The sequence below is a fragment of the Mus caroli genome, unplaced genomic scaffold, assembly GCF_978045245.1.
Source record: "Mus caroli unplaced genomic scaffold, Mus_caroli_1 scaffold_13, whole genome shotgun sequence".
NCBI lineage: Eukaryota > Metazoa > Chordata > Mammalia > Rodentia > Muridae > Mus > Mus caroli.
Window position 1 is genome coordinate 99840053 of NW_028227268.1, and position 15260 is coordinate 99855312.

Below are 15260 nucleotides of genomic sequence, written 5' to 3' on the forward strand. Positions count from 1 at the left end.
GAAAGTGAAGGCTCATTTTCAAATACATTTCTAGTTGATGGAACATCATATATTTGAAAGACCTTTATTGAAGAAATTACAGTGTCATCACCCCTAGTCGGGTGACTGGATAAGATCTGTTTCTGTGACCATTTCATTCATAACAAAATGTTAATTTACTCATTCTTCAGTTAATCGTACTGACTCTAAAAGATTTACTTTTTATTATTTTTATTTGTGTCTTTTCCTCTGCCTGGAGGGTGCACATGAGTCCAAGTGCCTGTGGAAGTTAGGGGCATTCGATCCCCCTGGAGCTGTGATAAAGCTCTCATAAATTGCCCAGCATGCATGCTAGAACCAAACTCAGGTCCTTTGTAGGAAGAGTATACACTCTTCACTGCTACGCCATCTCTCCAGCTCAGTAGCAGCTAGTCTAAATTAAGGCAGTGTTACAGGAATTTCAGTATTTAGTAAGCCAAATTCTCCAGATTTATCCTCAAGGTTACTACCTCGTCATTTTAGGTTCCTTGCATTGCCCCACAGATTTTATAATTGACTTGCTCATTTTCTATTTTTCACACACATGCAAACCACTTGGAACTAGAAATTAATAAACCTATAGATCAGTTTGGATTGATTTTAGAATCTTTTTGAAAAAGTGCATGTGTGTTGTGCATACTTGTGTGCCAATGCCTACAGAAACCAAAAGATGGCATCACATCCCCTGCCCCAAGTTATAGGAGTTATGAGCCACCCAGAAAGAACACTGGCATCCGAACTGGGGTCAGATGAGCATGAGCAGGATGCACCATCTCTCCGGCCATGGTTTTAGAATCTTAATGACACCAAATCTTATGGCTAGCGAACACAATATAACTTTCTACATACTTATCCCTAGGTATTTAATTTCCCACTGCTATTATAAATGCTATTCTAATTTATTTTCTGTTACCAAGAGAGTATTAACAAAGGCTACTCATTAGTTAAAGGTTTGTTTGACAGAAAAGTAGCAATCAGGGGCACTTTAAAAAGCCAGTAGACTAGAAAGGAAGGTAAGATCAAAGTGAGTTCTGAAAGGGGAACGTGACTGACAAGCGTGGAGCACAGCTCATGCACAGAGGAGGAGACAGGCTCCCTGGGTATAGAAGGTGTCCAGATGTTTGCTCTGAATGGTTGCTTAGAAAAAGAGATTGGCAGATTGTTAGGGTAAATGGGCTCCTGAGAGGAGTTTTTTAAAGATGGTACTAGATTTTTTTTAATGTGCTAATCAGGATGGTCCATTAAAAGAGAAATTGATAATGAATAGGATTATCTAAGAATTCAGCCCTTAAGGGAATGATAAGTAATGAAATTACCTAAGAACATACTTGAAAATGGGAATGGAATTCAAAATTCATATGTGGCCTTTAAGACCAACAAAAGTTATACAAAGGGAAATGGTAACAGGAAGGACATGTGTAGGAGACTTGAAGCTCAGTTATATTATGCTTAATAAGTAGTCACCATTTACCATTTATTTCTTAATACTGTACCTAGCATTATTTGAAAACACAATGTAAACCTTATGAGCTTATAATTATTAACCATATTTCATTACTTCTATTTGATTTTTGTTTGATGTACCATTAAGGTAAGTAGGTGCACCTGGCACTGTGTAACACACACACACACACATACACACATACACATACATGGAAGGAAAAGAGGAAGAAAGAACGGAAGATAGGGAAGAAGGAGGGGGACCACTAGCTTTAAGATGCTAACTGTAGACATGTAATTTATTGGTCATTTGTTTAATAGTAAGCTGTTTTGTAATTTATCGGTCATTTGTTTAATAGTAAGCTGTTCTGTAATTTATCGGTCCTTTGTTTAATAGTAAGCTGTTCTGTAAGAAGATTGAAAGACTGTTTGACCCTGAGTACGCCAATCCAGACTCTCGAAACACTGCAGCAACACTCTATCGGTAACATGTTTTTCTTGGTATGCTATATCATATAGCTATATTACTTGCTACATTAAATTCTTTTCTTGAGTGTTTTTTTTTTTAGCATTTCCTTTTTGTTATAGATGCTGTTTGTGTAAGAAACTTTTAACCAGAGAAACAGAAAGAAGAATTCCTTGCATCCCTGGAAAAATCAATGTGGACCGACATGGAAATATTATCTACATCCACATAAGGTGCGGTAAAGATTAAATACAGTTTTTGTGTATGAATTTCAAAACTATTTATAGAGACATAATTTTCTGGCTTATAGAGACAAAGTCTTGTTTGCTATATAATCTGAACTAACTTTGAACTTAATGTTTTCCTACCTCCAAGTGTCAGAATTATATGCAGGCTCCACCACACACATACTGTATAACTAACTACTTCTATAAGCAATAGGACAGCATCTGAGCTTAATTCTAACTTTGACTTAGAAGAACGTGCTTTCAAAACAAAGTTATTGTAAAGGCAACATTGTATTTACTGGGTGAGTTTCATAATGTCCTAAAACTTCATAGTGTTACAAATTACTCTATATTAGTCTTAAAATATTCTGGCCAGTACCATTGAAGTGATTTATCACTAACATTTTATTATCCAGAGGACTGGGGTTCAATCCTCAGCACACATGCGGCAGCTCACAACTTTCTGCAACTCATGGTCTAGGGAATACAACACCTCACACAGACAGAGGTGCAGGCTGAACACCAATGGACATACAAATGAAAATAAATCATTTTTAAAAGATAAACTTTAAAAAAAGATTAAAAAACAAATACAAGACAACCCTTAATTTGATGTTAGTATTAATACCATAGTTAACTTTAAAATATTTCATATTTCTCTCAATAAGTAATTGCTGAATTTTTACTACTTATAGGCACATGGAATCATTCATATATATATATATGTATGTATATATATATATGTGTGTGTGTATGTGTGTGTATATATATGTGTGTGTGTGTGTATGTGTGTGTATATATATGAATTTTGACAGCAATAACTATTATTAATAGTATGTGGAAAAAGTAAATTGACATTAACTTCAACATCTATTTTTGTTGTTCTACTAATTCTTCTACAAGACAACAGTTGATACAAACATTTTACAAACTGTCTTTTAGTCAGTTAAGAGCACTAACTGCTCTTCCAGAGGACCCAGGTTCAATTCCTAGCACCCACATGGCAGCTCACAACCCTCTGTTAACTCCAGTTCTAGAACATCTGATGCCCTCTTCTGACCTCTTTGGGCACTGCACAAATCTGGTACAGACATACATGCAGACAAAATACTTATGCATAAAATAAAAAGTAAAGGAAACAATATGTTTTAAATAAACACATTGTCTTTAAAGCCAAGCATAGTGTCTCAGCTCCTATAATTTCAGCATTGGGAAGAGTTATTCCTGGTTCAAGGCAAATGTGGGCTATAGAGTGCAATCCTATCTTAACTTTTAAAAAATTAAGACAGATGTGCCTATGTAGCTTGTATAACATATTTACACATCATTATTTACTGAACTATACACAAAAATAGCAAAAGTTTCAAATGGAATCTTAGAAAGAAGCTGGATGTGGTAGCCCACCCCTGTGATTCCAGCATTCCATAGGCTCAGACATTGGAATCTTATTTTTTGAGAGCCCACTGAGCTGTGTAGCAAATTCCAGGCCAGCCTGGACTATCTCGTAAGAATCTGACATACATACGTACATACATACGTACATACATACATATCTATAAATAGATAACCTGACTCAGATAAACACTGCAATTATATATGACCATGGAAAATGTGGTTTATAGCTTTGCTCAATGTTAAAATGTATACAATGAAGACCTACAGTATTACAGAAATACAGAATTTAATAATACTATAATGCTCAAAACTAGAAAACACTGTTTAAAAAGAATGTAATAAGCCATCACATAATTGAAGTATTTAGAAGCACTAACAACAACCCTGCAACATGTACAGCTAAAGTAGAGGCCTCAGAGTTCATGAAATGACTTGTCAGGCAAAGGTGCCTGTCACTAAGCCTAATTATCTGAATTTAACCCCTGGAACTCCCGTGGTGTATAACTGTGGCCTTTCCCACATGCACCCAAGTTCACAAAATAATGACTCTGAGAGTGAATTATTATGAACAATTGCCTAGGCCAAAATCTTTGGCTCGTTTCTGCTAGCTCGTAACTCATTTCCCATTTGTTCTATTTTATGAATACTTCTCTTCAGTTTCATGCTACCTCAGAGTTCAGGGCAAATCTCTCACACCTGACTCTATCCCAGAAATGCTGTCTCTGTACCAGAACTCCCACCTCCTATTTTCTGCCTAAGCTAATAGGCCAACAGCATTTTAATGACAGATGATGTTTCCATACACTGTGCAAGAGAGTCTCTTTACAATGGTAAAAGAGCAAATTGATGTCCTGTGGCCTATGTATGAGCTTCTGCACACACACACACAGTGTGGCACATGCATGCGTGTAAACTCACATTCATATACAATAAACAGTTTTTAAAAGTAGAGTGAAATGATGTAAAGGTCTCGTTTAACAAGCATATCATGATTCTTAACTACTGGTCAAACTACTTAATTAAAAATATTTCAGTTCAACAAAATAAGAATGTATTCAACCTTTTCATACTTTCTTCTGTTGCCCACAAAGTTAATGTCCAAATGAAATTGAACCTGTTTTTCTGTGTAGTCCATACCACACATATCACTTGAAGAATATTCGTGAAAATGAGCCACAAATGCCAAAACATTGGGTTAAAAGAGACTGTATTTCTCACTTGTAATAATTGAGGCTTTCTCTCCAGAGATAAAACCTGGGATGTACATGAATATTTGAATAGTCTTTTTGAAGAATTAAAATCTTGGAGAGATGTTTATTGGCGTTTGTGGGGCACAGTCAACTGGCTGACTTGTTCGAGGTGTTACCAGGTGAGGTTTTGAAGAACTTAGTGGTGAGAATGGTACTGCATTGTTTGTATCTGCCTTTAGTTCTTTTGCCATTTTTCCCTTTCTTCTTTCTTATGCTTATTGCTGAAACAAGTATGTTCAGGAAAGCAGCAGAGTCTTTGTTATCTAATCCATTTTTTCCAAGGTGTGTGTGTGTGTGTGTGTGTGTGTGTGTGTGTGTTTATTGCTCTTATTTCCAGCCAAACTATTTCTCAGTTGGGCCATAAATTCCCTTAGAAATTCATGATCACCTTTGAACCTTCTGTTGTTTTGATTTTTGAGACAAGGTGTCCGTGTAGCCTGTGCTGGCCTTGAGCTTATGACCCTCTGTGTCAGCCTCCCTAGTGCTGCTATTACAGGTGTGTATCACCACACATAGCAGCTTAGTGACAATTGCACTTTCTAAAACACTTTGTTCTCTGCCTGACCCCCATACTAGCATGGGCTCTAAGTTTGGACCCCAGGTTGTACCACTGACCTGTATTCCCAGCCTTTTTCATGGTTTTAATAATTTGAATTTTTAGCAAAAGCACAAGTATGTTAATTCTTGAAAGAACTTATAACATTTTACAGATTCACAGTCATTCCTAATTAATCTTACATAAATCCAAAGTTTTCTACATAAAAATCATATGAACACGCTCCCTTTAGATTTTTTACTCCCTTGATTTTCAGTAAAAAGAAGGAAGAACAGTTTATCAAAACCGTCAAAGTTTGGAATGCCAGACTGTATGTAAATCCTACTCACTGTGTTCCTTGTGTTCCAAAATTTTTTAACACTAGATTTATTGAAGTACATCTTATAGAAAGAACTGTTAACTTATTTTGTGAGGTTGCCGCATACATTGATGTTACTACCATGGGGGCGTAGAGCATTTCCAGTATTGGGTCCCTGTGCTCTTTTTTAAACCAGCTCCTTCTTGATGGCTGACAGTCACTGTTAAACATGTCTGTAGTTTCTCTCTTTCCTGAAAGTCATATGGATAGAATCATACAGTATTAACTACTTGAGTGGAGAGTCTTTTAGTCAATAGAATGAATTTGAAATTTAAGTATGTTGCATGAATCTATTTGTTTCCTTTTATTGGTTACGTAGCCTTCTGTTGTATGGGTTATACAGTATGTTTAACAATTCTCCAGCTGACAGACATCTGCAGTGATTCTAGTTTGGAGTCATTGTGAAGCCACTGCTATAAATATTTTCATACAGGTTTTCACATAAGCATGGGCTTTTAGACCTCTTGAATGGCTGCCTACAATTAGAACAGTAGGATAATAAACTCAGTTATCACTCTGTGAAGGTCCTGGCTCCCTTTTCACTTCTTAGCTGTCTGTGTGTGAGCATTGTAGTTGTTACATGTCTTGTTAACATGTTTTGATATTTGTCTTTGTTGTTAAACTAATTGTTAATTTTGATTTTGCCTTAAGTTTTTTATGAACTTACATGTGTATTTAAAACCTATCCCATAACCATACCATAGCAAGTTATTGTCTTCAATGACTGGAAGGTAGGCCACAGTTTTTATTAATACTGATTCTAAATATTTACCATCACAAAAGTCAAGGAATAACCAAGTGAAATGAAATTATTTTATATTTCACCAGAATTCTTAAAATTATTGCTAAGTTTTAATTAGCTGTTTATACTAAGATCAATTTTACTCATCTGCGTTTTTAGTACAGCAGGTTTGGTTTTGTTCTTTGTAAACTTTTTGGGGTATAATTCTATGCTATAAGATTCATTATTATATAGTTCATTAATTTTAGTGAATTCCCACGGTTGTTACCACTTACTGCACACCATCCAGTTTCAGCATTTCCCTGTCACCTCAGAAAGAGCCTCACGTGCATGTACCCCCACAAACTGTTCTCGCCTCAAACCCTGGCAAGTGCTCATTATTTGGAACTTCTATAAAAGAGCTGTTTCTGTACATTTCATAGAATGAAATATGCAGTACACACTCTTCAGAAAAGCATTTTGAAATGTATTTCATTGTGGGGATAATTGTTGATTTTTACATGTTTCTTTTACACAGGCTTTTCTCTGTATTGAGTTCTCACATTGTCAGTATCACTCAGAAGTGGTAGTTTATTCTAGCACAGTTAATTCACTAAACACTGTGGGCACTGGAATTTATCCCTGCTGTAACCAGAAGGTTCTTCGATTTGATCCTACTCAGCTCACAAAGGTAAGTTGTTTATTTGCTTGTTTTAATCTTTGACTCTTTGTAAGTTTCATGTCTATACATATGTTGGTCATTCCCACGCACCACTGTCTCCCTTTAGCTCCTCCTAATACCTAATACCTCCCTCACACCTTCATGGTTTTTATTGTTATTAATTACCCTCTGAACCTAGTTATTTCTGCCAGAGGAGCTAAAGGTAGGTTTTAATAGTTCTGACTACATCCACATAGGAAACTACAGTGGGCACACAGAGAAGTAAAGAGAGACAGAGAAATCTCTTTCCACCACTTCCTACTTGGTTAATAGTTTGCTTTCAAGCCTTTTTTATTTTTAGTCACTCTGATGATTTCACAGATTGTACATCCACTCATCCCTCCACACTCTCTTTTTTTATTCTCAATGATAAAAGAACCTCTGGTGGAATCACCATGCCTGACCTCAAGCTTTGCTACAGAGCAATTGTGATAAAAACTGCATAGTACTGGTACAATGACAGACAGGCAGATCAATGGAATAGAATTGAAGATCCAGAAATGAACCCATACACCTATGGCCACTTGATCTTTAACAAAGGAGCTAAAATTATCCAGTGGAAACAAGACAGCATTTTCAACAAATGATGCTGGATCAACTGGTGGTTAGCATGTAGAAGAATGCAAATTGATCCATTCTTATCTCCTTGTACAAAGCTCAAGTCTAAGTGGATCAAGGAACTCCACATAAAACTAGAGACACTGAAACTTATAGAGGAGAAAATGGGAAAGAGCCTTGAAGATATGGGCACAGGGGAAAAATTCCTGAACATAACAGCAATGGCTTGTGCTGTAAGATCAAGAATTGACAAATGGGACCTCATAAAATTGCAAAGCTTCTGTATGGCAAAGGGCACTGTAAATAAGACAAAAGGGCAACCAACAGATTGGGAAAAGACATTTACCAATCCTAAATCCAATAGGGGCTAATATCCAATATATATAAAGAACTTAAGAAGTTGAACTCCAGAAAACCAAATAACCCTGTTAAAAAATGGGGTACAGCGCTAAACAAAGAATTCTCAACTAAGGAATACCGAATGGCTGAGAAGCATGTTAAAAAAAAAATGTTCAACATCCTTAATCATCGGGGAAATGCAAATCAAAACAAACCTGAGATTCCACCTCACACCTGTCAGAATCAAATGTCTAAGATCAAAAACTCAAGTGACAGCAGATACTGGTGAGGATGAGGAGAAAGAGGAACACTCCTCCATTGCTGGTGGAACTGCAAGCTGGTACAACCACTCTGGAAATCAGTCTGGCGATTCCTTAGAAAATTGGACATAGTTCTACCATAAGATCCAGCAATACCACTCATGGGCATATACCCAGAAGATGCTCCAACTTGTAATAAGGATACATGTTCTGCTATGTTCATAGCAGCCTTATTTATAATAGCAAGACGCTGGAAAGAACCCAGGTGTCCCTCAACAGAGAAATGGATATTGATGGAGCACAGGGTCCCCAATAAAGGAGCTAGAAAAGTACTGAAGGATCTGAAGGTGTTTGCAACCCCCTAGGAGGAATAACAATATGAACTAACCAGTACCCCCAGAGTTCCCTGGGACTAAACCACCAATCAAAGAAAATATACTGAGGGACTCCTGGCTCTAGCTGCATATGTAGCAGAGGATGGTCTAGTCGGTCATCAATGGGAGGAGAGGCCCTTGGTCCTGTGTAGGTTCTATGCCCCAGGATAGGAGAATGCCTGGGCCAGGAAGTGGGAGTGGGTGTGTTGGGGAGCAGGGGAAGTGGGTAGAGGATAGGGGATTTTCGGAGGGGAAACTAGGAAAGAGGATAACATTTGAAATGTAAATAAAGAAAATATCCAATTAAAAAATGAAAAAAAATACTTCCCAACAACTACATGAAGGCTCACAACCATCTGTACAGATAGTGTACCTCACATACATAAAATAAATCTTTAAAAAAAAAAAAGACTCTTGTAGTTTTCTAACAAGCACTCAGAATTCTCCTTACATGACTCCATTCTTGGACCTTGCTCTGAAAGTATGATCTCCCAATTCAGGGTGAACACTCAACAGTCACATGTTCTCTGCATTCACCTTAGTGTGCTGCAAACAGAAGTTTGGTTGGTCAAAGCTAAAGGCAACATAGTCCTGAGCCAGCTCCAGCCTGCTCCCTACTTCCATGGTCTCTGCTACCATGTGCTCCGGATCTTTTCCTTTCCTCCCCTTTCCTCCCCTTTCCTCCCCTTTCCTCCCCTTTCCTCCCCTTTCCTCCCCTTTCCTCCCCTTTCCTCCCCTTTCCTCCCCTTTCCTCCCCTTTCCTCCCCTTTCCTCCCCTTTCCTCTCCTCTCCTCTCCTCTCCTCTCTCCTCTCTTTTCCTTTCTTTTCTCTACTTTTCTCCTTTTCCTTTCTTTCCAAGAATTATGTGAGTCAGGCATATTGACTCACACCTGTAATACTAGCATTCGGGAGGCTAAAGTGGGAAGGTTTCAACAAGTTCAGGACTAACCTGAACTTCATGGTGAATTTCAGTCTAGCCTGGGCTATAGAACAGGACCCTATCTTCAGAAACAAATACATTTTAGGCACAAATTATTGGTAGGGTTTTTTGGTTGGTTAGTTGACTTTGGTGCTGGATATGGTATACTCCATGCTACTCTTCTTTTTTTTTAAAGATTTATTTATGTATGTGTAAGCATGTTTTGCCTGCATATATGCCTGTGCACCATGCGTGTCCTGGTACCCATGAAGGTCAAAAGAGGGCATCAGATCTTCTGAAACTGAGTTGTGGATGGTCTTAAACCACCTTTTGGCTTCTGAGAACTGAACTTTGATCTTCCCCCCTCCCTTGGATATTTTATTTACATTTCAAATGTTATTCCCTTTCCTGGTTTCCCCTCCAGAAACCCCCTCTCCGTCCTATGATGGTGCTCACCCACCTGCCCACCTACTCTTGCCTCCCTACCCTGGCATTCCCCTACACTGGGGCATTGAGCCTTCCCTAGACCAAGGGCCTATTCTCCCACTGATATCCGACAAGGCCATCCTCTGCTACATATGCAGCTTGGAGCCATGAGTCCTTCCTTGTGTACTCTTTGGTTGGTGATTGAGTTCCTGGAAGCTCTGGGGGATCTGGTTAGTTGATATTGTTGTTCTTCCTATGGGTTGCAAACCCCTTCAGCTCCTTCAATTCTTTCTCTAACTCCTCCTTGAGGACCCTATGCTCAGTCGAATGGTTGGCTGCAAGCATCTGCCTCTGTATTTGCCAGGCTCTGAAAGAGCTCCTGTCAGCACGCACTTCTTGACATCCACAATAGTGTCTGGGTTTGGTGTCTGTATATGGTATGGGTCCCCAGGTGGGGCAGTCTCTGGATGGCCTTTCTTTCTCTCAGGATGATATTTACTAATCCCATCCATTTGCCTGTGAATTTCATGAATTCATTGTTTTTAATAGTTGAGTAGTACTCTATTGTGTAAATGTACCACATTTTCTGTATCCATTCCTCTGTTGAAGGATATCTGGGTTCTTTTCAGCTTCTGTCTATTATAAATATGGTTGCTATGAACATAGTGGAGCACGTGTCCTTGTTATATGTTGGAGCATGCATGGTATTGGTACAGGGGCAGGCAGGTAGATCAGTGGAACACAATTGATGACCCAGAAATGAACCCACACACCTATGGTCACTTGATCTTTGACAAAGGATCTAAAACCATCCAGTGGGAAAAACACAGAATTTTCAACAGATGGTGCTGGTTCAACTGGCGGTCAGCAGGTAGAAGAATGCAAATTGACCCATTCTTATCTCCTTTACAAAGCTCAAGTCCAAGTGGATCAAGGACCTCCACATAAAACCAGATACAGTGAATCTAATAGAAGAGAAAGTGGGGAAGAGCCTCTAACACATGGGCACAGTGGAAAATTTCCTGAACAGAACACCAATGGCTTATGCTCTAAAATCCAAGAATCGAGAAATGGGACCTCATAAAATTGCAAAGCTTTGGGCTGGAGAGATGGCTCAGCGGTTAATAGCACTGACTGCTCTTCCAAAGGTCCTGAGTTCAAGTCCTAGCAACCACATGGTGGCTCACAACCATCTGTAATGAGATCTTGCGCCCTCTTCTGGTGCATCTGAAGGCAGCTACAGTGTACTTACATATAATAATAAATAAATCTTTGGGCCAGAGCGAGCAGGGGTTAGAGCGAGCACAGGTCTTGAGTTCAATTCCCAGCAACCACATGATTTCTCACAACCATCTGTACAGCTAAAGTGTACTCATATACATAAAATAAATAAATCTTTTCTTAAAATTGCAAAGCTTCTATTAGGCAAAGGACACTGTCAATAGGACAAAACGGCAACCAACAGATTGGGAAAAGATCTTACCAACTCTACATCCGATAGAGGACTAATATCCAATATATACCAAGAACTCAAGATGTTAGACACCAGAGAATAACCAAATAACCCTATTAAAATGGGGTACAGAGCTAAACAAAGAATTCTCAACTGAGGAAAAGCAAATGCTTGAGAAGCACTTAAAGAAATGTTCAACATCCTTAATCATCAGGGAAATGCAAATCAAAACAACCCTGAGATTAGAAACACCAATTAGAATGGCTAAGTTTAAAAACTCAGGTGACAGCAGATACTGGCAAGGATGTGAAGAAAGGAACACTTCTCCATTGCTAGTAGGATTGCAAGCTGGTATAACCACTCTGGAAATCAGTCTGGCAGTTCCTTAGAAAATTGGACATAGTACTACCTGAGGACCCAGCTGTACCACTCCTGAACTTGGATCTTTTGCAAGAGAAACAAGTGCTCTTAACAGCTGAGCCATCTCTTCAGCCCCCTTTTAAACACAGGTTCTCATATATTCCAGAATGCCTCCAACTTGAGAGGTAACTGTCTTAGTCAGGGTTTCTATTCCTGCACAAACATCATGACCAAGAAGCAAGTTGGGGAGGAAAGAGTTTATTCGGCTTACACTTCCATACTGCTGTTCATCACCAGAGGAAGTCAGGACTGGAACTCAAGCAGGTCAGAAAGAAAGAGCTGATGCAGAGGCCATGGAGGGATATTCTTTACTGGCTTGCTTCCCCTGGCTTGCTCAGCCTGCTCTTTTATAGAACCAAGATTACCAGCCCAGAGATGGTCCCACCCACAAGGGGCCTTTCCCCTTGTGACCACTAATTGAGAAAATACCCCACAGTTGGATCTCATGGAGGCATTTCCTCAACTGAAGCTCCTTTTTCTGTGATAACTCCAGCTGTGTCAAGATGACACAAAACTAGCCAGTACAGTAGCCAAAAATGATCTTGAATGTGTGATCTGTTTGCTTCTGTTTCCAGAGTGCTGGGATTACAGGCCTGTGCCAGCACCCTTGGTTTATATAATACTGAGGGAAGAATCCAAGTTTTCTGTGTACACTAGACAAGCGTTCTATCAACTGAGCTACATCCCCTGTCCAAAAAGGTTTTTTTTATTTTTTGTAGTACTATGACTTGACTTAGAGCCTCACACATTAGGCAAGTACTCTACAACTAAACTGTATTCTTACCCCTTACAGTATTCTTTAATTTTCCTTTTCATGCAGTAGCTCACTTGGGTTATCTTTTTGTGTCATTTTATTTGACATATATCATAATATATTTAATCATTCTCCTAGGGAAGAACATCTACGTTGTTTCCAAATTGGTTACAGTATTACAGTATCACAGTGAACATCCTAACATATAAACCTTGATGTGATATCTGAGTATTACTATATATTAGACTCCTTGATCACTAACATTTTTAAATGTTAGAGGGATGGGGGCACTATTGCCATGGCATACTTGTCAATTCAGATGACAATTTGGCAGCAGTCAGTGCTCTCTTTCATCATGTGGCTACCAGGAATCAAACTCAAGTCATCAGGCTTTACAGCAAGTACCTTTACCTGTTTGACACATATATAATCTTATCAGGCGAATCACTAATTTTTTTTAATGGTGTGAACATTGGAATTTTAAATTTCATGAGAGGATGAAAGGAATCTAATATGCACTAAGATTAAGCCATGCACAGATGTGAGAGTCATCTGGCTGTGAAGTGTCACCTCATTGATCACCATGGTTGATTCAGATGACCTCGTTGACTAAATAAGTTTCCCTTCCTCACCACAGCTCCATGTCTGTCCTAAAGCTGTACCTTAAGGTGCACAAGTACCCCAGGGATGGTGGGTCCCACCTTTAATCTCAGAACTCAGGAGGCAGAGGCACTCATATCTCTGAGTTTGAGAGGCCACCCTAGTCTACATAGTGAATTCCAAGACAGCTAGGTCTGCATAAAAAGACCCTCTCTTAGGGAAAGAAAAGATAAATAGTCATACAGTGGAATGCTGTACATTAAAGCAAATATTACAATTACATGCGGTAACATTGTTTAATTATAAATACATAAAGTTAAAGAAAACAAGGCAAAACTAAACTTTAGTGTCTAGGCATAAACCTACAAGAGGCAAAAGAATAAAAGAAAGAAGTGACTATCAGAATTGGAATATGTGACAGAGGGTCATCTTTTGAGAAAAAGGAAGCAGTTAAATAAGATGGAATGGAAGCAGGAAGTGTTACAGGCATATTGTTTCATTTTTTAAATGATTATTACATTTTTGAGGACACATGTGCCACAGAGTGTCTGTGGAGGTCAGAGGACAGCTTGCAGGAGTGGGTCTCTCTCTCTCCACCAGGTGATCCCAGGGGTCAGAGTCATCAGGCAGTGACTTGAGTACTCTCCACCTCAGTGTTGTTTCTTGTTAATTATAGGCATATGTCTGAGTTTATATATGAACATGTACATGCAGGGACACAGAGGCCAGCGGTGTTGGGTCATCTGGAGCTGGAGTTTTATACGTGGTTCTGAGCTTCCTGATGTGTGTGCTAGTAGTTGAACTCTATTCCTCTGTGTGGTGGTTTGAATAGGTGTGGCCTCCATAGATTCATGAGTGGTACTGTTAGGAGGTGTGGCCTTGTTGGAGGAAGTGTGTCACTGTGGAGGCAGGCTTTGAGTGCTCCTACATAAGCTCAAGCTCTGCCCAGTGTGGAACACAATTCCTTTTTGGTGCCTGCAGATCAAGATGTAGAGCTCTCTGCTCCTCTAGCACCATGGTCTGCACACTGCCATGCTTCCTGCCATGATAGTAGACTAAACCTCTGAAACTGTAAGGCAGACCCAGTTAAATGTTGTCATTTATAAGGGTCGCCATAGTCATGGTGTCTCTTCACAGCAGTGAAATCCTAAGACATTCTGCCAGAACAGTACACATGCCTTAACCACCCAACCACATATCCAGACCCCCAATGTTGTTGCTTTTTGTTGTTATTTTGTTTTTTTCTTTAAGACAGGGTTATCCCATGTACCCCTGGCTTTCCTGGAACTGGCTCTATTGACCAGGCTAACCTCAAACTCACAGAAGTCCACCTGCCTCTGTCTGGCCAATGTTGTTTCTTAATGTGGATGATGATCATCTCAGGTATTTGTTCAGATGTATACTTATGTTTCCACTTCTTTTCTGTATTTTTCTTCTCTAGGGAAAAAGTATAAAATATGTTGACTAAAAAGAGATAAATATGATCTATAATGTTTTTATTCTTAAGAATTTAATATGGGTATATAATATGATCATATCATCCTTTACTTCTCCCCTCCAGCTCTCCTCATATGTCCTCAACATGTTCCCCTCCTAAGTTCATGGGGTTTTTTTCTTCCTTTTTTGTATAAACCTCTCAGTTTAGTTAGTATTCCCCATACATGCATGAGTGTATAGCCACCCAGTGGAGCATGGGACTCCTACCAGTGGCCACATTCTTCAAGATCAGTGATTCCCCCTCCCCTAGGAATTATCAACCGCCAGTAGCTCTTCAGTAAGAAGTAAAGCCTGAAATCATCTACCCTGTCTGTGCCACAATTTAGATTGGCTTAGTCTCACAAAGTGTCTTTGTCAGTGTTCTGCTGTGAACAGACACCATGACCAAGGCAACTCTTATAAAGGAAAGCATTTAATTGAGCTTGCTTACAGTTTCAGAGGTTCAGTCCATTATCATCATAGCAGGAACATGGTGCTGGAGAAGGAGCTGAGTGTTCTACATCTGGAT

General features: G+C 39.1%; 1 protein-coding gene across 6 annotated transcripts in view; it reads left to right on the forward strand.

Annotated features, from left to right (window-relative positions):
- Sanbr (SANT and BTB domain regulator of CSR) overlaps nt 1-15260 on the forward strand; it is a 59111-nt gene that overhangs the window by 19969 nt on the left and 23882 nt on the right. For all 6 annotated transcript variants that reach the window (XM_029483703.2, XM_029483705.2, XM_021177240.2 and 3 more), the window contains 4 exons: nt 1856-1942; nt 2047-2157; nt 4792-4915; nt 6970-7122. In XM_029483703.2, coding sequence (XP_029339563.1) covers nt 1856-1942; nt 2047-2157; nt 4792-4915; nt 6970-7122 — 475 coding nt within the window. The remainder of the gene's footprint in view (nt 1-1855; nt 1943-2046; nt 2158-4791; nt 4916-6969; nt 7123-15260) is intronic.